Source organism: Lissotriton helveticus, chromosome 9 (assembly GCF_964261635.1).
Source record: "Lissotriton helveticus chromosome 9, aLisHel1.1, whole genome shotgun sequence".
Lineage (NCBI taxonomy): Eukaryota > Metazoa > Chordata > Amphibia > Caudata > Salamandridae > Lissotriton > Lissotriton helveticus.
This window is the reverse complement of record NC_136070.1, coordinates 1,259,940,877-1,259,965,178: the sequence shown is the minus strand read 5'-3', so window position 1 is coordinate 1,259,965,178 and position 24,302 is coordinate 1,259,940,877. Positions and strand designations below refer to the sequence as shown.

Genomic DNA, 24,302 nt, shown 5'->3' with positions numbered 1-24,302 from the left:
GGCCAGGGTACTGTGCTGAGGCCCCCCGCAGGGTACATGGAGCCCCCCAGTCTCAACAGGAGCTCTCAGGCCAGGGTACTGTGCTGAGAGGGCTCCTGCAGGGTACATGGAGCCCCCCGGACTCAACAGGAGCTCTCAGGCCAGGGTACTGTGCTGAGGGTCCCCCTGCAGGGTACATGGAGCCCCCCAGACTCAACAGGAGCTCTCAGGCCAGGGTACTGTGCTGAGAGGGCTCCTGCAGGGTACATGGAGCCCCCCAGACTCAACAGGAGCTCTCAGGCCAGGGTACTGTGCTGAGGGTCCCCCTGCAGGGTACATGGAGCCCCCCGGACTCAACAGGAGCTCTCAGGCCAGGGTACTGTGCTTAGGGGGGGGCCTGCAGGGTACATGGAGCCCCCCGGACTCAACAGGAGCTCTCAGGCCAGGGTACTGTGCTGAGAGGGCTCCTGCAGGGTACATGGAGCCCCCGGACTCAACAGGAGCTCTCAGGCCAGGGTACTGTGCTGAGAGGGCTCCTGCAGGGTACATGGAACCCCCCAGACTCAACAGGAGCTCTCAGGCCAGGGTACTGTGCTGAAGGGGGCTCCTGCAGGGTACATGGAGCCCCCCGGACTCAACAGGAGCTCTCAGGCCAGGGTACTGTGCTGAGGGTCCCCCTGCAGGGTACATGAAGCCCCCCGGACTCAACAGGAGCTCTCAGGCCAGGGTACTGTGCTGAGAGGGCTCCTGCAGGGTACATGGAGCCCCCCAGACTCAACAGGAGCTCTCAGGCCAGGGTACTGTGCTGAGAGGGCTCCTGCAGGGTACATGAAGCCCCCCGGACTCAACAGGAGCTCTCAGGCCAGGGTACTGTGCTGAGAGGGCTCCTGCAGGGTACATGGAGCCCCCCAGACTCAACAGGAGCTCTCAGGCCAGGGTACTGTGCTGAGAGGGCTCCTGCAGGGTACATGGAGCCCCCCGGACTCAACAGGAGCTCTCAAGCCAGGGTACTGTGCTGAGGGTCCCCCTGCAGGGTACATGAAGCCTCCCGGACTCAACAGGAGCTCTCAGGCCAGGGTACTGTGCTGAAGGGGGCTTCTGCAAGGTACATGGAGCCCCCCGGACTCAACAGGAGCTCTCAGGCCACAGTACTGTGCTGAAGGGGGTTCCTGCAAAGTACATGGAGCCCCCCCCCCTGGACTCAACAGGAGCTCTCAGGCCAGGGTACTGTGCTGAGGGTCCCCCTGCAGGGTACATGGAGCCCCCCAGACTCAACAGGAGCTTTCAGGCCAGGGTACTGTGCTGAGAGGGCTCCTGCAGGGTACATGGAGCCCCCCAGACTCAACAGGAGCTCTCAGGCCAGGGTACTGTGCTGAGGGGGGCACCTACAAGGTACATGGAGCCCCCCGGACTCAACAGGCGCTCTCATGCCACAGTACTGTGATGAGGGGGCCCCCTGCAAGGTACATGAAGCCCCCCGGACTCAACAGGAGCTCTCAGGCCAAGCTACTTTGCTGAGGGGGGCTCCAACAGTTGTCCATGGCTGTGCTGAGAAGCTGCCTGCCCCAAGACTGCGTTTTCTTAATTTCATTTTCGCCCGAGGAAATACACACGTGTTTCTTTGTTCGTTTGAAAACCTTAAAAGGTGGAAATGGCACTTGTTTCTTTTTTTTACAAATGAGAAAATATCTTTCTACTGTGCTTTCCGAACACAACTGCCATGCCTCACTTCGGATGTTGGGGTGCACCCCACACCCCCAAACAAGGTTTGACTGGGATCAAAAATCGTCCCGGCACACCAAAAAAAGTGGGCCACATTTGCGTATTGCCTTCAGGGAAGTTTTATGAAAAGAAAGGGGGTGGAGGGCATGTTTTATTAACTTCACTTAGATAAAGAAAAATTGCACAGATTAGTTCACACTGCTGAGCCACACATGAATGCAAGTGAGATCACTTCTGCTCAGGCCCCCTGCCCCCGCTCAATCAGCATACATTAATGGGCGGGCAAAAAAAAAAAAAAAAAAAAAAAAAAAAAAAGAAGTGACACCTCCACCCATCTGCCCCTAGAAAGGCCACTCAGGCACCCACCGGGCCTCTGGTGGCATCCTAACAGCACAGACAGCCCCCAGGCTGCCCAAAAAAGCAGCCCACAGCTACAACTCGGCTACCGGCCCTTCGGCCATTTCCAGAGGGCACGCGTTACCAATCCGACCCTGACCCCAAAGTGGCCACAAACTCAGCCCGCTCCTTCCTGGGAGTTTAGGCGTCTGCTCAGTCAGGCTGAATACTCACCATTCTGTGCATTTGTGGGAAGTTACAGACTGCCCAGGGTACTCTACGCCACAACCTCAACTCGCTCCCCTTGGGGGCAGATTAACTACTTGTTGGTTACTTTTCGGTAATCTTTCACAAGTAAACATCCACATTTTGTCAATTGCAAACGTGAATTTACCCTGGTAAAAATGAATGATCATATGTGCGTTTAAGATCAGCTGAGGGGTGCCAGTGGGTTTTCCCATCGACAGCCACGGTGTAGTGTTCAAGGAGGCAGTATAGAGGCACAGAGAGCGTAGTGTGCTTCAGGTATGCTTACCTTGCTGTTGCACGCAGATGATCACGAGAGTGATGATGTCCCCATATCACGGGCGTGATCACGCGTGCCGCTTGTTTTCAAAAGTGTAATGTTTTGCTATGAGCCTCATGGCCGCGTTCCCTCTCCATGGTTTCCACAGCCGTATCCTCAGACGCGGTTGCGATTCCTTGAAGAAAATCAATATTTTTGGTGGCCCTCAATGGATTCCCAAGTTGCTGCTTGGATTTCATCTTGCAGTGCATGCTTGTTGTCTGACAAACATTGATTGAACCACAAAACCCCATTTCATGCAGTGCCCTTACCAGAAGAAGCCTGGTCCAAAGCTGATCTTGGCTTTTCTGGCCCATTTCATTTGTTATCATTTGACAAAAGGTTCCTAATTGTTTTAATTAATTATTTCTCAAAATTGATTTTTAATAATTTTGTTCTTAATGCAGACACTGCTTCTGTTATTAATATTTGTCTGGCATATTTGATTATGAAGGTTCACCAAGGGAACTTGTAACAGACAGAAAGGAAGAGAGGATGGGCAGGCAGTGTAAAGTGCTGCGGGGCGAAAGTAGGCCCTGGCTTCGCGGAGCTGAAGAACATGGCGGATGCCCCCTGCAGTCTGCCCAGTGGCCTGAACCTTACAACACGGAGTGGTGCCTGGTATGAGGTGATGTTGACATGAAGCCCTTGCGTGGGCACTTGTTTTCGCTTTCCATCAAATAATGCTTTGACATCAAGGCTTGGAGTAGACAACCTGAGCGTCACCAAGAGGGCTGGGAGGGCTGGGTGGACTAGGGTCACGGTAGGCCAGCTTTGATACACATCACACATACCAATAAGACAATGTCAGTAGGTCATCAAGCCTGTGCTTACGCACACTTCCCTTCGTTCCCACGCCACCTCCAGGTCCTACCACTGCCCGCTGCGGCGCCAGTCAACAATGGCGATGACGCAGTAGACCAGCAGCGCAGCCAGTGAACAATGGCGATGACGCAGTGGGCCAGCGGCGCAGCCAGATGGGCAGCGGGCACCAACCGAAGCTTCTCAGACGCGCTTCCCTGGCTCCAGTCAACAGGATGAGCGCACAGGCACCAGGCACTCCTGGGTGTGCATTACACCCACAGTCTTGGCTGTGTGCTCCATAATTGGATTAGCCGATGCTTGGTCGCTCAGTAATTAGAAGACAAGAGCCTTAACGTAAAGCCTCAGAGAGAATGATGCCCTGAGCGAGGCCCTACAAAGATTCCTAGGGTGGGCCAAGGGGATGCAGAGGGTTCACAACACTGACTGTTCTGAATGCCGCGCCCCCCCCTTAATCCCAAACATCCTCAGATAAATCACAAAATAAATTGGTCCTTCCTAAAGGACGATAATTTTGTCAAGTAAGAACAATACTTACATGAAGTCTAGTGAACAGCCTCCACAATGTGCTCCATATATATATATATATATATATATATATATATATATATTACCTACTGGTGGTCGCCAATAGGTAATTATAGTTAGAACCTAGTTTCCAGAGGAAAAGCATTTTTTGATTTGCTAATAACTTTTGCGTCGTTTGACAACTCTCTCTGTAAATCTCCCCCAAATAAGTCTATCCATGTGTATATATATATATATGTGTGTATATATATATATATATATATATATATATATATATATATATATATATATATCCCCAGTTCAGACATGGCCATATGCAAATCAGTCGGACCCTGTGCTTCATGGGAACAGTCCAGCCCGAACTGCCAAGCCATGCCTTCCCTGGACCGGATTCAAGCTTCCCAGGACCGGTTTCTGGCATTCCAGCCGTCTACAGCCCGGCTTGCTTGAATCCAGTGGCAAAGTGAGCAAGGGACTCACGTCGGAGCATACCCTGCCAACATATGGTGGCCAAAGCAGTACAAAAGGGGGTGGTGATGGACGGAGCATTTGAACCAATCAAACACTCACACCCAGTCAACAGATCTGGGTTTAATCCATCACCGTTCTTTAGCCCACTCTGCCACCCCAGTTCAGACATGGCCATATGCAAATCGGCTGGCATGGTTATCAATCATTTTTAGTTTCCCTACTTGCCTGTTGTATAGTCACCACACCACTTTTTTTAGACTCATGAAGCATTAAAAATAGTTTCAGTGTTTCATTATGGTTAGACATGACGCTTCCTGCCCTAGCCCCTCCTGCATGGGAGTCATACCTTTGTTTTAACACCTTTATGTCTTGATTCATTGTGCCTCCATATATAGCCTAACTATATTCTGTTTGTTTTTAGCAAAGGACAGAGGACATTTCGTGCCTAAAGGTGTCTTACACTAAGCAGATAGCACCTTACTCCCTTCAAACCAAAGAAAGGAGACATGTTAGTAAAAAGGGAACATGTGGACAGAAACGGTTTTTCTTTAGTTTTATGCATCATTTGGGGCATAACCTGTATAATGATTACATAGGTCGGGTTTTTTTTGTACTGTGAATTTTACGTTTTTAGGTTGAGCCTGGGCAGCACGTGCGCTGCTCTGCGAGGCACACTGTATTGAGGTAGGGACTTGAAGCGCCGCCCACTCTCCGCCCACATTTTCCATTGGGTTGTGTCATTCTCCACTGTAAACTGTGGCTGTTCATTGGCCAAAGGCTTAGAAGTCCCACCTTAGTACTACCTTGTCTCATTTTGTAACCTCCCATGGCGGCACCCTGTTACGTGTGTTGTTGCTCAGTAGGCTTTAATTAGAGCCTCTGAGCACTATTTTCTCAAATAGATGCCTGCTGTTGCAGGCAGGACACGCACTCTCCTAACGTTTATTTTTTTATGGCACGCACTTGCAATGCAACAGGTCTTCCATTTGTGAGAGTTTAAGCTGTTGGCATTGTAAATGATAATGCCTTTAATTTATCAGTTTTAAAAACAACACATAATTAAAAGGCATTGTCATTAACAATGCCAATTGCTCATACTCTCAAAAATGCAAGACCGATTGCATTGCAAGTGCTTGTTAGTATTGTATGGCTTTACGGTAAAGCTGAATCAATTAACTTGATGTTGATGAGTTCTCTAGCATCACTGCTCCGTGGCTCTGTTTCTGGCCACTACCGCCTGCCTCCGATAGCCCTTCTGGATACTAAAGGGCTGATTAAAAGAATGAATGAATAAATATTGGACTTGTAAAGCACGAAACTTAGCCCAAGGGCGTCAAGGCGCTAAAAGCGGAGCATGAAGGTGCAGACAAGTAAACATGCTCATACCGAAGACTGTGAAAAGAGCCAGGTCTTTAAGGCTTTACGGAAGAGAGAATGAGACGCCTGATCGAAAGCTCTTCCAGGAGGCAGTTCCACAGTTCAGCAGCAGCAGCAGAGGAAAAAGCTCTTCCTCCCCATTTAACCTTCTTAAATCTTGGTACTAGAAGCAGGTTCTTATCTGTGGACGGAAGCGGCCTGCTAGGAACATAGCGGTGTACAATAGCCTTCATCACCTCCAGACCTGAACCGTGGTAGGCATCGTGAGTCGAGCACAGTCTTAAATATGATCCTACGGTCCATGGGCAGCCAGTGCATCAACCTAATGGAGGCTGAGACTGAATGATATTTTTGTAAATTCATCACCAGCCTGGCTGCAGCATTCTGCACCATCTGCAGACGTCTCACAAGGCCCTTTGTAATGCCCAAATAGAGGGCATTACAATAGTCCAATCTGGACATTACCAGGGCAATGACGGCCTGCTTACGTGCCTCAAAAGAGAGGAAATGGGAGATTTTTCTTAGGATCCTAATGATCCCGAAACCAGCCTAAGCAGGACAGTCTCGACTTGTTTCGGGATCATTAGGATCCTAAGAAAAATCTCCCATTTTCCTGAAATTAAACTGAGAAAAGACGGAGGTCCTGTTCTTTGGGAGCAAACAGGAGATCTGGTCCAGTGACTGGTGACTGGACGCGCTTGGCGTCTGTCCCCGCCCGGTTTCCCATGGGAAAAACATTGGTGTCATTGTGGACAATTCACTGTCCCTAAGCTTGCAGGCTATAAAACTGTAATGTGCCTGGCCAGAGGACCTGCAAAGGGGTCAATGAAAGGTATCAGAGCAGCTAAGATGACCTCACTGTTCACAGACTGGTGGCTCCTTCGAAAACATCTTTATGGACTTCAACACCATTAATGAATGTGTCCTCATGTAATGCAACTGGTGCTTGTTTAAAGCGCTCTAATACCAGATACCTTCGGGTCATGTACGCGCTATATAAAACTCTGTAAAAAAAATAAAAATAGAGGGAACCACCCTAAAAGGGAACTTGAATAAAAAAAAAAAACACTTCTGGGGTGAGTTTCTTTTCCCCAGTGCTCTGCAATGGATCCCTCCCGGAAAATATCATGAGCATGGACTCTTACGTTATTTCTCGGAGGCAGGTCAAAACCTGGTTATTTTTAGGTCGAGCCCTGACCGCAGCTCTGGGGTTGATCTGGGGTAGTTGAGCACGGGAGAGAAGCCACGCCCACTCCCTCGCCTGTCTTTTTCATTGGCTTGTGTCTTTGTCCTTTACTAAATGCTGCCTTCCATTGGTTTAGAGGCCTGTTAGTCCCTCCCTATGACGACCATGTTGTCATTTGTATCCTTACATGGCTACTGGCTCCTTTACTTTGAGTACTATTTTCTGCCGTGCCTTCTCGCCCCCGCTCCAGCACTCCCGTTGTTCGTGCCCCCGCCAGGCCGCCCACCCGCAATGCAATAGGTCTCACGGAAATGCGAGTCCTATAGCAGTGCAAATGCTTGTTATAATTACTTAGCCCTGGGTGACTTCCCGATTCGGTCTGCATCTACTTTCTTTGGGGTGTCACCCTTCCCTCTGGTTCCCGTTTGGTTTTATGTGCCTTATAAATTCAAATTCAATGTAACAAAGTTCCCCCTGGACAGTATGGGGAAGCATGCAAGTTCTTTATTGACGCGCATATCATCAGCGACTGCATGGATTACGCAGATGGCCCTAGGGCAAGTTTGCACCAACTCTGATGTTTCGACAGGTACAACAATACACACTGGTCAGGCTCTGTCAATGTAGCTCCTACACTTACCAGGTCCTGCAAATGTTGGTCACAGGACTCCACAAGCCCAGGTGCAGTCTATGTAATACCTCCCCTAATGCCCTCCAACCAGATCATCCCAACCTTCACTGCAGCCCATGTCTGTGTCACAGCATCACATCCTAGGTTACAGAAAGAAGGGTGTTCCTCACCATCTCCGTTGGGGTCAGCCTTAACCGCAGCGTACATCTCGCGGATATTGTCAGGCGTCATCCATCGGCCACTCCCCAAGCGGGTGTGAGTCAAAACCTACAATGACAGAGAAGGCTTTGAAAATGCTGTCACTCTTGGGAGCAAAAGAAGCCAAAAAGAATCAGTAAACAATACAGTTTCGTGTTCGAGTTAAGATTGAATACAATAAGGCACAGGATGCTTCGGAGCACTCGTTATTCATACTTAAGGAAGGAGGCAGGGTCTACCAGGGTCACACAGCATGTGAGGGTTCAATAACGTTGTGAAGAAGTCAAACTGTCTCATCATCGGGGGGAGGTAGGGGCAATCATCTTGGAAATCATTCATGACTTTTTAAAGGACATTATGATGGCGTCCCCGGTTGTAAAGCGTGCAATATATTCATTTTCAAACAAAAAATATTTTCAAATAGACAATGTAACTCAGTCCTCTCAAGGTGATGCGCACAGTTGGGATGCTTGATTTCAAGAAGCTAACAGGAATGTTTTTCAGTGGTCCATTTGTTTTCAGGGTCGTGGTATCGTTGTTTTTATACTAAAAAGGGATTGATCCATCACATTACCTTCAGTGCCTACTGAAGGGTGTCCTGAAGTTGGCAGTTTGCTGGTCTCAACTTTAGGGGATATTCACTAGACACATGACACTCTTTACTCCTGACATTGGCCTAGCTCACAATAAAACCATGTCTATCTCCCATATGTGCAGGGTTTCTGTCTTTTTCACCTAGGTTGGCCGCCGTTTTGTCACCTGCATTCAGACCATGAATAAGAAGTGGCACCAGAAGGGGGAGGGCAGTGGAATATGTGCCTCCGTTGAATCAGCACAAGTACAAGGTTAAAGAGGGCTTTGTCTTTCACATTTCACCAGCAGGTTACACCGAGCAGGCCTCTCCCCTCCTGAATGTCCCACTGGCTACAGACATTCACGAGGCGTGAGGGCCTGGAAGAGCTGTGAGGGCCTGGAAGAGCTGCGAGGGCCTGGAAGAGCTGTGAGGGCCTGGAAGAGCTGTGAGGGCCTGGAAGAGCTGTGAGGGCCTGGAAAAGCTGAGAGGGCTTAGCAGATCTGTAAGGGCCTGGAAGAGCTGTGAGGGCCTGGAAGAGCTGTGAGGGCCTGGAAGAGCTGTGAGGGCCTGGAAGAGCTGTGAGGGCCTGGAAGAGCTGTGAGGGCCTGGAAAAGCTGAGAGGGCTTAGCAGATCTGTAAGGGCCTGGAAGAGCTGTGAGGGCCTGGAAGAGCTGTGAGGGCCTGGAAGAGCTGTGAGGGCCTGGAAAAGCTGAGAGGGCTTAGCAGATCTGTAAGGGCCTGGAAGAGCTGTGAGGGCCTGGAAGAGCTGTGAGGGCCTGGAAGAGCTGTGAGGGCCTGGAAGAGCTGTGAGGGCTTAGCAGATCTGTAAGGGCCTGGAAGAGCTGTGAGGGCCTGGAAGAGCTGTGAGGGCCTGGAAGAGCTGTGAGGGCCTGGAAGAGCTGTGAGGGCCTGGAAGAGCTGCGAGGGCCTGGAAGAGCTGTGAGGGCTTAGCAGATCTGCAAGGGCCTAGAAGAGCTTTGAGGGTCTTGGAGAGGTGTGAGGGTCTGGAAGAGCTTTGAGGGTCTTCAAGAGCTATGAGGGCCTGGAAGAGCTGTGAGGGCCTGGAAGAGCTGTGAGGGCCTAGAAGAGCTGTGAGGGCCTGGAAGAGCTGTGAGGGCCTGGAAGAGCTGTGAGGGCCTGGAAGAGCTGCGAGGGCCTGGAAGAGCTGCGAGGGCCTGGAAGAGCTGCGAGGGCCTGGAAGAGCTGCGAGGGCCTGGAAGAGCTGCGAGGGCCTGGAAGAGCTGTGAGAGCCTGGGAGAGCTGCGAGGGCCTGGAAGAGCTGCGAGGGCCTGGAAGAGCTATGAGGGCCTGGAAGAGCTGAGAGGGCCTGGAAGAGCTGAGAGGGCTTAGCAGATCTGTAAGGGCCTGGAAGAGCTGAGAGGGCCTGGAAGAGCTGTGAGGGCCTGGAAGAGCTGTGAGGGCCTGGAAGAGCTGTGAGGGCCTGGAAGAGCTGTGAGGGCCTCGAAGAGCTGCGAGGGCCTGGAAGAGCTGCGAGAGCCTGGAAGAGCTGCGAGGGCCTGGAAGAGCTGCGAGGGCCTGGAAGAGCTGCGAGGGCCTGGAAGAGCTGCGAGGGCCTGGAAGAGCTGAGAGGGCTTAGCAGATCTGTAAGGGCCTGGAAGAGCTGCGAGGGCCTGGAAGAGCTGCGAGGGCCTGGAAGAGCTGTGAGAGCCTGGAAGAGCTGCGAGGGCCTGGAAGAGCTGCGAGGGCCTGGAAGAGCTGCGAGGGCCTGGAAGAGCTGTGAGGGCCTGGAAGAGCTGTGAGGGCCTGGAAGAGCTGTGAGGGCCTGGAAGAGCTGAGAGGGCTTAGCAGATCTGTAAGGGCCTGGAAGAGCTGTGAGGGCGTGGAAGAGCTGTGAGGGCCTGGAAGAGCTGTGAGGGCCTGGAAGAGCTGTGAGGGCCTGGAAGAGCTGCGAGAGCCTGGAAGAGCTGCGAGGGCCTGGAAGAGCTGCGAGGGCCTGGAAGAGCTGTGAGAGCCTGGGAGAGCTGCGAGGGCCTGGAAGAGCTGCGAGGGCCTGGAAGAGCTGAGAGGGCCTGGAAGAGCTGAGAGGGCCTGGAAGAGCTGTGAGGGCCTGGAAGAGCTGAGAGGGCTTGGAAGAGCTGAGAGGGCTTGGAAGAGCTGTGAGGGCCTGGAAGAGCTGTGAGGGCCTGGAAGAGCTGTGAGGGCCTGGAAGAGCTGTGAGGGCCTGGAAGAGCTGTGAGGGCCTGGAAGAGCTGCGAGGGCCTGGAAGAGCTGCGAGGGCCTGGAAGAGCTGCGAGGGCCTGGAAGAGCTGTGAGGGCTTAGCAGATCTGCAAGGGCCTGGAAGAGCTTTGAGGGTCTTGGAGAGGTGTGAGGGTCTGGAAGAGCTTTGAGGGTCTTCAAGAGCTATCAGGGCCTGGAAGAGCTGAGAGGGTCTTCAAGAGCTATGAGGGCCTGGAAGAGCTATGAGGGCCTGGAAGAGCTGTGAGGGCCTGGAAGAGCTGTGAGGGCCTGGAAGAGCTGTGAGGGCCTGGAAGAGCTGCGAGGGCCTGGAAGAGCTATGAGGGCCTGGAAGAGCTGTGAGGGCCTGGAAGAGCGGTGAGGGCCTGGAAGAGCTGAGAGGGCCTGGAAGAGCTGAGAGGGCCTGGAAGAGCTGAGAGGGCTTAGCAGATCTGTAAGGGCCTGGAAGAGCTGAGAGGGCCTGGAAGAGCTGTGAGGGCCTGGAAGAGCTGCGAGGGCCTGGAAGAGCTGCGAGGGCCTGGAAGAGCTGTGAGGGCCTGGAAGAGCTGTGAGGGCCTGGAAGAGCTGTGAGGGCCTGGAAGAGCTGTGAGGGCCTGGAAGAGCTGTGAGGGCTTAGCAGATCTGTAAGGGCCTGGAAGAGCTGTGAGGGCCTGGAAGAGCTGTGAGGGCCTGGAAGAGCTGTGAGGGCCTGGAAGAGCTGTGAGGGCCTGGAAGAGCTGCGAGGGCCTGGAAGAGCTGTGAGGGCTTAGCAGATCTGCAAGGGCCTGGAAGAGCTTTGAGGGTCTTGGAGAGGTGTGAGGGTCTGGAAGAGCTTTGAGGGTCTTCAAGAGCTATGAGGGCCTGGAAGAGCTGAGAGGGTCTTCAAGAGCTATGAGGGCCTGGAAGAGCTATGAGGGCCTGGAAGAGCTGAGAGGGCCTGGAAGAGATGAGAGGGCTTAGCAGATCTGTAAGGGCCTGGAAGAGCTGAGAGGGCCTGGAAGAGCTGTGAGGGCCTGGAAGAGCTGTGAGGGCCTGGAAGAGCTGTGAGGGCCTGGAAGAGCTGTGAGGGCCTGGAAGAGCTGTGAGGGCCTGGAAGAGCTGCGAGGGCCTGGAAGAGCTGCGAGAGCCTGGAAGAGCTGCGAGGGCCTGGAAGAGCTGCAAGGGCCTGGAAGAGCTGTGAGGGCCTGGAAGAGCTGTGAGGGCCTGGAAGAGCTGTGAGGGCCTGGAAGAGCTGTGAGGGCCTGGAAGAGCTGTGAGGGCCTGGAAGAGCTGAGAGGGCTTAGCAGATCTGTAAGGGCCTGGAAGAGCTGAGCGGGCCTGGAAGAGCTGTGAGGGCCTGGAAGAGCTGTGAGGGCCTGGAAGAGCTGTGAGGGCCTGGAAGAGCTGTGAGGGCCTGGAAGAGCTGAGAGGGCTTAGCAGATCTGTAAGGGCCTGGAAGAGCTGTGAGGGCCTGGAAGAGCTGTGAGGGCCTGGAAGAGCTGTGAGGGCTTAGCAGATCTGCAAGGGCCTGGAAGAGCTGCGAGGGCCTGGAAGAGCTGCGAGGGCCTGGAAGAGCTGCGAGGGCCTGGAAGAGCTGTAATGGAGAGGCCCTTGAATTCCTTTCAGGTGAATATTTGAATGAGTCACATTCCTGGAAAGGGTCATTTGGTAAATTACAAGGCCTTTCATCTATAATACCTGTTACTGGGCAATGCCATTAAATACATCTATGACCTTGAACACAGGTCAGAGTGCAGAACGACATTCCTTTCGATTCGGCCCTCCTGTAGGGTCAGACCGAGAAAGGCCCTGACAAGGTCCTAGAATATGTCCAGCAAATAAAACTTTTCAAAGAAATCTGTAATAAGAGGTAAATTTCTGAAGGGCCTGACTGGCCTGGCCTCTGCACCCCATTCAACCACACCAGTGAAGACACCACAGAGGAACAATAAAAACATATATGGGATAGGTGTAGGGGGGAGTCACCAGGGGAGAGAAGACCCCCTCTCTTAAAGTCAGTCTGGTTTTAGAGGTTACCCCCTATCATGACAGAACTGTAGCAGGCCGCGTCACCGGTCCCAATCTGTTAACATGACGATGGCTGTTTCTACGGAAGGGAAACTTAAACGAGTTCCATAGTCTAGAAGCGTAAATGTATTCTGATCTTAACATATGGTATGGGGATCTGGGGATGTAGGGATGTACATGCTATGCAGTTGGAGGAGAACAGATTTTGCCGTAGAGTTTTAGGAGTGCCCCCTTCTTCGTCGCACTTTCCCCACGATTTGGAGTTGGGCCTTGAGTATGTCCAAGATACTATAAATGTGGCACCTCTAGCTACCTGGTGTTCCACCTGGACAAATGAAGACGCTGATTTTAACCGGGCAATTATTAGAGATTGTCTAAACTGCACCCGAGACCTTTGCATCCCTTGGCTCCAATACATTAAAACCTGCTTTACGGAACGTGGTTATTCCTCCCTGTTTGAGCACCCAGATCAAATTGTTAAAGGGGATCGACAGCGGGTTTTGGTGAGCTTCCGAAAACACAAAGAATTGTCCAGGGAATTGTCTGAAATAGCCAAACCCACGGTCAGGTATTATTGCCTTATACAGGTTCCTCCCTACATTGCCCCATATCAAACATATGTAAACAATGTGCATGAAAGGAATCTGTTGTCTAGATTCAGGCTGGGATCTTTTCGTTGGTTGATATGCTTCCCCTTGGGTCAGTATTCATCAGAATCTATTACGGTTTTCCCCTGTGATGAACATTTGAGTCAAACCCTTTTAGATTTTGTATTTTTGGGTCAATTTTATCTTCCATTTAGCAGGAAATTTTTAATATCTCTTCTGCTCAGACACAAATGTTCTAAGTGCAAAGCGGCTTTGTACTTTTTGCAGCAACTGAATGATCTTGATGTTTGTTTTGCGGTTGGCAGGTTTTTGAAGTGTATTCTAGCAAAGAGAAGGAGTATGCTGTTAATTCTAATGTATTTTACCACTTTCTGTATGGAATGCATTAGTATTGCTGCTAAAATGTTTACCGATCTTGCTAACTCCTTTATAGGCCTGATTTTATTATTCATGTATTTTTGGATAATAATTGCTGCTATTGATGGCTGCAGTTGTTTTTCTTTGTTGCACTATTAGATAATATTTGCTGCTACTAACGAAGCCAAGCGTTTTGCATTGCCACTTTAGTTCCGAGGAAAAGTACTGTATTTGTGAGCTGTTGTATCCTTTTTAAACAGAAAATGAGTTTGTGTTTGCTGTGAAAAGATTGATTTTATATGATGTTTTTTTTTATCTAGGTGTATCTTTTATGTCCTGTCTTTGGAAGGACGAATAAAGAAAGAATTGAATTGAGTTCCATAGTCACACGTTTACAGTGACTCCCCACTGAGACGAGGGGCAGGGTCAAAAACTGCTGCCTCGTTCATGAAGCATTCCACCTGATCAATCGAAGATATAGTGCCAATCTGCTAAGATCTTGGGTGGGCAGCGCCTCGAAGCGCCGGCTCGAATACCTCAAAAATCAGCAACAAATTGCTGGGCTTCTGCCCACCCATCCCTGCCCTCTCCCTTTCATGAAATCCTTACACAATATTAGGCCTGGGCGGTAAATTCCATTCCGCCCGTGGAATGTGCGGAATTTGGGTAATTTCGCGTTCCACGGAGAACCCGAAATTGCCCAAAATTCAGCATTCCGCGACTTCGTGAAATATTTTGCTTGTTCGCGTTCACAAATGCGTGTTCGCAAGATATTTCCCCCCGAGCACGCAAACAGCGATTGCGAACAGTAAAAAAACATCGCGAACAGATTTTTTTACCGTTTCACGGAGATTTGCATAACGCGATTACGCAAATTCCGCCCACCCCTACACAATATTCCCCGACTCCTGTAATTGCAGCTGTTCTTCTGACAGATGTTCTCTGCATCGTGCGCTCGTAATACAGAAGCGCTAGATGTAACAGACATGTTTACAAATCAAAATGTAAGGAGTAACTGGTGAACCCACCCTGCAGTGTGCAGAGCAAGTACAGAGACAGAACAAAACCTGCACATGTTTCTCCAGCTTGAATAGGAGTGAGCTATTGACTAAGCCCCTTGTGTGGTAAAAACAACTTCTAGGCGCTGCAAGGTACACCGTTCAAACTATATTTTCACAGCCAATGGGCCAAGGACACCATCCGAGGCCTGACTGCGATATAGATCAATAGACAGGAAGATTCACACCGAAACTCAGATTCAAGCCCGTGCAAAGCTTGGGAAATTACAAAACTGGGAGGCGGGGTTACCCTCAAACTACAATCTGAAAACAGAGCGGGGGTATAAACTTAAGGGAAGGAGAATGAGGTCAGATGTGGTCGGACTGCCACACGCCCCCACCCTGGAGGATGGCACAGCATTATCCGAAGGTAGCTACTGGGAGGTAAAGTGATTTTCCGTGAAACCCATCCAGGCCGGGGCTAATCAGCGCAATCTGTACATCTGGGCCAGTGATGGAATTAAAGATGGCGGCGGGCCACGCCCCCTGGATGCTGTCAAGACCTGGGACGTAAACGGTGCGAGCACCAGCGTATCAATGCTGTGCCAGCACGAGATTCACGTGCTACGAAGCTGGCCCTTCAAGAGGTGCCAAGCAGGGCTGGCACAGCTGCAACAGATCCAGGGCACTACAACCATGCCAGGGGCACCAGTGCAAGTAAGCAAAGGGTGTCCAACTGCATCCGGCTAGGTAGGAAAAGACATCCTTGTGCCACTGCACCTGCTGCACCAATCCTAGCAACGCCCCCAACGGTGGGTGTGTGATGTGTGGGGGATAGAGGAGCTAATGGCTGCAGAGACAAGCTTTGGGGACCACCCAGCTATATGGAAGAGACTGAAGTAAAACCAGCGATTCACAACAACCGTGATCATTAGTAGGGCTCATGGTTTTAAGGTATTTCTTTTTTTAGCATTTCCGTCTGTATTTATCCATATTTCTTTTTTGCCCACTTTATCTGTATTTATGCATATTTATTTTGTATTTTCCGGATAAATGAAGTTGTAAAACTGTACATTTCCATATATATTTAACTGATTGACGGGCACTCATACTTTGATATCAGTCTGTTTTAGCTATTTCAGCTGCTAAATATTATATAACAAAACATCCACTGGTAAACATTAGCATTATACCACAAATGTATTATTTAATGAACTTGCAGTCTGTTTTTTTTAATTTCCCTTGCTGTCCATCTGCTCAGGTGTTGGCCTACAATTCATGAAAGACAGCACAGAGTCCCTTCACAGAAGACCGAATTTTCTGTATTTATCCACTTTTAAAAATAAATGCAGACAGAATTGTTTTCTGTCAGTAATTATCTGTAAAAATCCGTAAAAACGGAAAACCGGGAGCCCTAATCATGAGTGTGTATTTAGCTGCACTGAGTGAAGCCCATAAGATATAGGTGCCATTATTAATAACTGTACCTGCCAAGTGTCCCCCCACTCAGACACTCTTTGCCCCCCCCCCCACAGCTCCACACCTCCTTCAGCTGCAGCTGTCCGTCCTGGTTGTGGTCCAGCAGGTTGAAGATGTCCGCCTGGCTGATCTCGATTTTCTCCATGGCTTCCTCATACTCGTCGGTGGGAAGGATTTGACTTTTCTGCAGTCCCTTCAGCTGGGCCAAGTGAATCAGCAGCTTGCATTCCTCCTCGCTCAGGAAGTGCGGGATCTCTGCAGGAAAAAACGAGAATATGTCCTATGAATTATGGCTGATCCTCAAGGTGCGAGCTGAGAAGCTCGGTCCACTGACGTCCCCATCAAACAGTATCTGTCTCGCTACGTTTGCCTTCTTGCTACCCTCTAATTTGGAATTTCATACAAATTATACTGATATTACTGGAATATTACATAGCCTTACGTACCCCGCTGTACATTATAAGGATGCAGAGCGTCCTTATAATGTACATTATAACATGATATAATTGGCACACATCGTTTTGATCACATCTCTGTTGAGAAATATATATGTATATCCATATAAATTCACATGTATGCACTACAAAGATATCATGCTTAGATATATCACACTAACAAGAGGCCTTCCTATCTGACCTTGCCTCGACAAGCTTCAACAAGCTATTCTGAACCACCTTAGCGGTCACTTTGCCCGTCCTGACTTCATGATAGTTCTTTATCTGGTTGTGCAAATTGCATACACAGGGCCAAGCCTGCCTTTCTGGTCTGCCCATATCTAGCTGTTTATAAATGGTATGGTGCAGATCTTGCACATCCCTGTTAGCCATATTTGGCTTGGTGCCTTATTCTAGTTCCGCTGACATGGCATTACTAAACGTATATAGCACCCAGAAACCAGTCACTCTGGGAAGAAGCGGTCTGAGAGTCCCTAAGGCAGGACACCTGACTTCTTCTTCCTTGCTGATTAGAAATGATGCCTGCATTTGGTACCAATGAAATACATTTCACTCTGTTTCTGAGCAAACCTGCTATGTCCGGTGAGTTTCGTTCATTTGCTGGGTGGCAGTATTTCCCTATCAATCTCCCCATCACTCAGAGCCCTCGACTGGCTCCCAGTTGAAGCTAGGATTCAACTGAAGGTTGCATGCACAACTCATAAAGCCCTACACGATTCAGCTATCAGGAGGCAGGTTTTCTAGAAGACCTAAATCCCTCATCCTACAAGGAGCCATATTAAAAAAAAAAAAGGAAAACACACAGCCACACTTTCACCGGGTCTACCCCAAAATATGGAACTCCGTGCCACCCTCAACGAGAGCAATTACCTCCTTCAGACTTTTCAAGAACGAAGTCAAAGCCTTACTTTCTTCTAGAAAAACAAGTCTCTTAAGAGAACTCTTGAATCTGATTTGTATCTTATTCGACACTGGATTCTACTGTTTTATGCCTTGCTCTTCGAACGCTACAATGGGAACACTTTTGAAACTGTCATTCAACTTATTTGATATTGTATAGGATTGTTTTATGAAGGGATACACCCTTATGGGAAAGTATAGAAATGTTTCTCCAGACTATGTGTGTCTCCTATAATGGTGTAAAGCAGACATCTTTGTTTTACCCGTTGGCTGCTTCCGCTTTTTTGCGGCAGTGCGGCCGTTTTAAAAAACGGAAGCGGACGCGTCGGACATTGGCCGAAGGCAGCACTACCTCGCTGGTGCTGCCGTCGGCCAATGGTCGACGGCAGCAGCCAACAGGTTATATACCCCTCACCCACCAAAAGTACCCTTGGTGGCATGCTTCATCATCAGGGTCCTCCTGCCCAGCTGCAGGACGGGCATGCTGCGACCTACAACTACGTGGGAGCACTGGTTAGGAAAAACAATACTATGTGTGGTGTAGGAGTGTGAGTGGAAGGGTCAGAAGTGAGTGAATAGTGAAAAATTAAAAAATACCTGGCTCAGTGGAAATAATACATTTTAATGTTCCTTTGAGCTGGTATCGTTAAAAGTGGGGAATGAGATGGAGATAGTATGCTTCAATGAGGACCCTGATCACTGGACATTAGTACCTGGGGCAGGAACCCTGAGCATTGCCCATCAGTCCAAGGGGCAGGACCCTGATCAGTGGACATTAGTCCGTGGGGCAGGACCCTGATCAGTGGACATTAGTCCATGGGGCAGGAACCATGAGCATTGCCCATCAGTCCATGGGGCAGGACCCTGATCAGTGGACATTAGTCCGTGGGGCAGGACCTTGAGCACTGTTCCTGAGCACTGGCCATCAGCCCACGGGCACAAACCCTGAGCACTGGCTTTCCGTCCACGGGGCAGAAACACTGAGCACTGGCCATCAGTTCATGTTTCACAGGGCAGGAAGCCTGAGCACAGGCCGTCCAAGCGACAGGAACCCTGAGCACTGGCCATCAGTCCATGGGGCAGGAACCCTGAGCACTGGCCATCAGTCCATGGGGCAGGAACCCTGAGCACTGGCTATCAGTCCACGGGAATGGAGCCCGGAGCATTGGCCATCAGTCCACGGGGCAGGAGCCCTGAGAACTGACCAACAGACCATGGAGCAGGAACCCTGGGCCCTGGTCATCAGTCCACAGGGCAAGAACCCTGAGAACAAGCCATCATTCCATGGGGCAGGAACCCTGAGCAATGGCCTTCAGTCCACAGAGCAGGAACCCTGAGCACTGGCCTTCAGTCCACAGGGCAGAAACCCTGAGCACTCGCCATCAGTCCACGCTTCACAGGGCAGGAACCCTGAGCACTCGCCATCAGTCCACGATTCACAGGGCAGGATGCCTGAGCACTCGCCATCAGTCCACGATTCACAGGGCAGGATGCCTGAGCACTCGCCATCAGTCCACGATTCACAGGGCAGGAACCCTGAGCACTTGCCATCCGTCCACAAACAAGAACCCTGAGCACTGCCCATCAGTCCACAGAGCACGACTCCTGAGCACTAGCGATAAGCCCATGGTGCAGGAATCCTGAGCACAGGCCATGAATCTATGGGGCAGGAACCCTGAGACTTGCTAGAAATCCACAGGCAGGGAGCCTGAGCACTAGCGATCAGTCCATGGTGCAGAAATTCTGGGCACAGGCAATCACAGGCCATCAGTTCACAGGACTGGAACACTCATCACTGGACATCAATCCAAGGGGCAGGAACCCTGAGCACTGGCCATCAGTCCACGGGGCAGGAACGCTGAGCACTGGCCATCAGTCCACGATTCACAGGGCTGAGAACTCGAGCACTGGCTATCAGTTCACAGGACCGGAACCCTCATCACTGGAAATCAGTCGACGGGGCAGGGACTTCGAGCACTGGCCATCAGTCCACGGGGCAGAAACCCAGAGCACTGACCATAAGCCACGGAGCAGGAACCCTGAGCACTGGCTATCAGTCCACGCTTCAAGGGGCAAGAACCCTGAGCACTGGCTATCAGTCCACAGTTCAAGGGGCAAGAACCCTGAGTATTGCCCCGTGAACATTCCTCGGTGAGCAGAGGGGCTCAGGACATCTAGTGCCCCGTGAACATTCCTCGGTGGGCAGAGGGGGCTCAGGACATCTAATGCCCCGTGAACATTCCTCGGGGGGCAGATAGGGCTCAGGACATCTAATGCCCCGTGAACATTCCTCAGTGGGCAGAGGGGGCTCAGGACATCTAATGCCCCATGAACATTCCTCGGTGGGCAGAGAGGGCTCTCTAATGCCCCGTGAACATTCCTCAGTGGGCAGAGAGGGCTCAGGACATCTAATGCCCCGTGAACATTCCTCAGTGGGCAACGGGGCTTAGGACATCTAATGCCCCGTGAACAGTCCTCGGTGGGCAGAGAGGGCTCTCTAATGCCCCGTGAACATTCCTCAGTGGGCAGAGAGGGCTCAGGACATCTAATGCCCCGTAAACATTCCTCAGTGGGCAGAGGGGGCTCAGAACATCTAATGCCCTAGGAACATTCCTCGGTGGGCAGAGGGGGCTCAGGACATCTAATGCCCTGTGAACATTCCTGAGTGGGCAGAGGGGGCTCAGGACATCTAATGCCCCGTGAACATTCCTCAGTGGGCAGAGGGGGCTCAGGACATCTAATGCCCCGTGAACATTCCTCGTTGGGCAGAGGGGTCTCAGGAAATCTAATGCCCCGTGAACATTCCGCGGTGGGCAAAGAGGGCTCAGGACATCCAATGCCCAGTGAAGATTCCTCGGTGGGCAGAGGGGGCTCAGGACATCTAATGCCCCGTGAACATTCCTCGGTGGCCAGAGGGGGCTCAGGACATCTATTGACCCGTGAAAATTCCTCGGTGGGCAGAGAGGGCTCAGGACATCTAGTCCCCCGTGAACATTCCTCAGTGGGCAGAGGGGGCTCAGGACATCTAATGCCCCGTGAACATTTCTCAGTGGGCAGAGAGGGCTCAGGACATCTAATGCCCCGTGAACATTCCTCGGGGGCAGAGAGGGCTCTCTAATGCCCCATGAACATTCATCGGTGGGCAGAGAGGGCTCAAGACATCTAATGCCCAGTGAACATTCCTCGGGGGCAGTGAGGGCTCTCTAATGCCCCGTGAACATTCATCGGTGGCCAGAGTTGGCTCAGGACATCTAATGCCCTGTGAACATTTCTCAGCTGGCAGAGGGGGCTCAGGGTATCTAATGCCCCGTGAACATTCCTCAGTGGTCAGAGAGGGCTCAGGACATCTAATGCCCCATGAACATTCCTCGGTGGGCAGAGAGGGCTCTCTAATGCCCCGTGAACATTCCTCAGTGGGCAGAGGGGGCTCAGGACATCTAATGCCCCGTGAACATTCCTCAGTGGGCAGGGAGAGCTCAGGACATCTAATGCCCCGTGAACATTCCTCAGTGGGCAGAGGGGGCTCAGGACATCCAATACCCCTGAACATTCCTCGGTGGGCAGAGGGGGCTCTCTAATGCCTCGTGAACATTCCTCAGTGGGCAGCGAGGGCTCAGGACATCTAATTTCCTATGAACATTCCGCGGTGGCCAGAGGGGGCTCAAGACATCTAATGCCCCGTGAACATTCCTCAGTGGGCAGAGGGGGCTCAGGACATCTAATGCCCCGTGAACTTTCCTCGTTGGGCAGAGGGGTCTCAGGAAATCTAATGCCCCGTGAACATTCCGCGGTGGGCAGAGAGGGCTCAGGACATCCAATGCCCCGTGAAGATTCCTCGGTGGGCAGAGGGGGCTCAGGACATCTAATGCCCCGTAAACATTCCTCGGTGGCCAGAGGGGGCTCAGGACATCTATTGACCTGTGAAAATTTCTCAGTGGGCAGAGGGGGCTCAGGACATCTAGTGCCCCGTGAACGTTCCTCGGTGGGCAGAGAGGGCTCAGGACATCTAATGCCCCGGGAACATTCCTCGGGGGCAGAGAATCCTCAGGACATCTAATGCCCCGTGAACTTTCCTCAGTAGGCAGAGGGGGCTCAGGGCATCTAATGCCCCGTGAACATTCCTCGCTGAGTAGAGGGGGCTCAGGACATCTAGTGCCCCATGAACATTCCTCTGTGGGCAGAGGGGGCTCAGGACATCTAATGCACCATGAACATTCCTCTGTGGGCAGAGGGGGCTCAGGTCATCTATTGCCCCATGAACATTCCTTGGTGGGCAGAGGGGGCTCAGGACATTAACGCCTCGTGAACATTTCTCAGTGGGCAGAGAGGGCTCAGGACATCTAATGCCCCGTGAACATTCCTCGGGGGGCAGAGAGGGATCTCTAATGCCCCATGAACATTCATCGGTGGGCAGAGAGGGCTCAGGACATCTAATGCCCCGTGAACATTCCTCGGGGGCAGTGAGGGCTCTCTAATGCCCCGTGAACATTCATCGGTGGGCAGAGTTGGCTCAGGACATCTAATGCCCTGTGAACATTCCTCAGCTGGCAGAGGGGGCTCTGGGTATCTAATGCCCCGTGAACATTCCTCAGTGGTCAGAGAGGGCTCAGGACACCTAATGCCCCATGAACATTCCTCGGTGGGCAGAGGGGGCTCAGGACATCTAATGCCCCGTGAACATTCCTCGGTGGGCAGAGAGGGCTCTCTAATGCCCCGTGAACATTCCTCAGTGGGCAGAGGGGGCTCAGGACATCCAATACCCCTGAACATTCCTCGGTGGGCAGAGGGGGCTCTCTAATGCCCCGTGAACATTCCTCAGTGGGCAGCGAGGGCTCAGGACATCTAATGCCCTATGAACATTCCTCGGTGGGCAGAGGAGGCTTAGGAGATCTAATGCCCGTGAACATTCCTCTGGGGGCAGTGAGGGCTCAGGACATCTAATGCCCCGTGAACATTCCTCGGTGGGCATAGGGGGCTCAGGACATCTAACGCCCCATGAACATTTCGTGGTGGGCAGAAGGGGCTCAGAACTTCTAATGCCTTGTGAACATTCCTCGGTGGGCAGAGGAGGCTCAGGACATCTAATGCCCCATGAACATTCCTCGGGGGGCAGAGAGGGCTCAGGACATCTAATGCCCCGTGAACATTCCTCGGTATGCAGAGAGGGCTCGGGACATCTAATGCCCTGTGAACATTCCTCGGTGGGCAGAGAGGGCTCAGGACATCTAATGCCCCGTGAACATTTCTCAGTGGGCAGAGAGGGCTCAGGACATCTAACGCCCCGTGAACATTCCTCGGTGGGCAGAGGAGGCTCAGGACATCTAATGCCCCGTGAACATTTCTCAGTGGGCAGAGAGGGCTCAGGACATCTAACGCCCCGTGAACATTCCTCGGTGGGCAGAGGAGGCTCAGGACATCTAACGCCTCGTGAACATTCCTCGGTGGGCAGAGAGGGCTCAGGACATCTAATGCCCCGTGAGCATTCCTCAGTGGGCAGAAGGGGCTCTCTAATGCCCCGTGAATATTCCTCGGTGAGCAGAGGGGGCTCAGGACATCTAATGCCCCGTGAACATCCTCAGTGGGCAGAGTGGACTCGGGACATCTAACGCCCCGTGAACATTCCTCGGTGGGCAGAGAATGCTCTCTAATGCCCCATGAACATTCCTCGGTGGGTAGAGGGGGCTCAGGACATCTAATGCCCCGTGAACATTCCTCAGTGGGCAGAGAGGACTCAGGACATCTAGCGCCCCTTGAACATTCCTCGGTGGGCAGAGGGGGCTCAGGACATCTAATGCCCCGTGAACATTCCTCGGTGGGCAGAAGGGGCTCTCTAATGCCCCGTGAATATTCCTCGGTGAGCAGAGGGGGCTCAGGACATCTAATGCCCCGTGAACATCCTCAGTGGGCAGAGTGGACTCAGGACATCTAACGCCCCGTGAACATTCCTCGGTGGGCAGAGAATGCTCTCTAATGCCCCATGATCATTCCTCGGTGGGTAGAGGGGGCTCAGGACATCTAATGCCCCGTGAACATTCCTCAGTGGGCAGAGAGGACTCAGGACATCTAGCGCCCCTTGAACATTCCTCGGTGGGCAGAGGGGGCTCAGGACATCTAATGCCCCGTGAACATTCCTCGGTGGGCAGAGAGGACTCAGGACATCCAATGCCCTGTGAACATTCCTCGGTGGGCAGAGAGGGCTCTCTAATGCCCCGTGAACATTCCTCCGTGGACAGAGAGGGGTCAGAACATCTAATGGCCAGTGAACATTCCTCAGTGGGCAGAGAGGGCTCAGGACATCCAATGCCCGGTGAACATTCCTCAGTGGGCAGAGGGGACTCAGGACATTCAATGCCCCGTGAACATTTCTTGGTGGGCAGAGGGGGCTCAGGACATCTAATGCCCCGCGAACATTCCTCAGTGGGCAGAGAGGGCTCCCTAAATGTCTCGGAAAAGGGGCACTTTGGCCGAAAAATGTAACTTGCTCTATGGTCTCACAATTGTGTGTCTGAATGCAGTGGTGCACATATGGGATAGTGCAAAAACAACAAGTGATGGGCGGAATGTTGCACAATGGCAAAACATTCATTCCCAGTCTGGGTATGCCCAGACGTCGGTCCCGTGCTCACTGCGCCACTGGAGTAAAGCTATCCTGGCTGAAGACGGCTGATAGCCTGAGACCGGTCCTAGGATGCTTGATTCTGGTCCAGGGAAGGCATGGCTTGGCAGTCGGGCTGGACTGGTAAGCAAAATAACGATGGATTAAATCCAGATCTGTGACTGGGGGTGAATGTTTTGCCAATGTGCAACATTCCGTCCATCACCTTGTGTGTTTTGCTGCACATATGGGATAGGCCTCGAGATATTTGATGTTGAGTGTGTAATATATGAGGCCTTCTGTTCCCAAACACACCGAATGGCTGCATTGGTTGTGTG

The 24,302-nt window shown here is 51.7% G+C and overlaps 1 protein-coding gene across 1 annotated transcript in view; it reads right to left on the bottom strand.

The window, feature by feature from the left end:
* P4HTM (prolyl 4-hydroxylase, transmembrane) overlaps nucleotides 1-24,302 on the bottom strand; it is a 150,032-nt gene that overhangs the window by 63,133 nt on the left and 62,597 nt on the right. The window contains exons 3-4 of the mRNA XM_078661797.1: nucleotides 16,079-16,269; nucleotides 7,788-7,884 (exon numbers count right to left, since the gene is read on the bottom strand). Coding sequence (XP_078517923.1) covers nucleotides 7,788-7,884; nucleotides 16,079-16,269 — 288 coding nt within the window. The remainder of the gene's footprint in view (nucleotides 1-7,787; nucleotides 7,885-16,078; nucleotides 16,270-24,302) is intronic.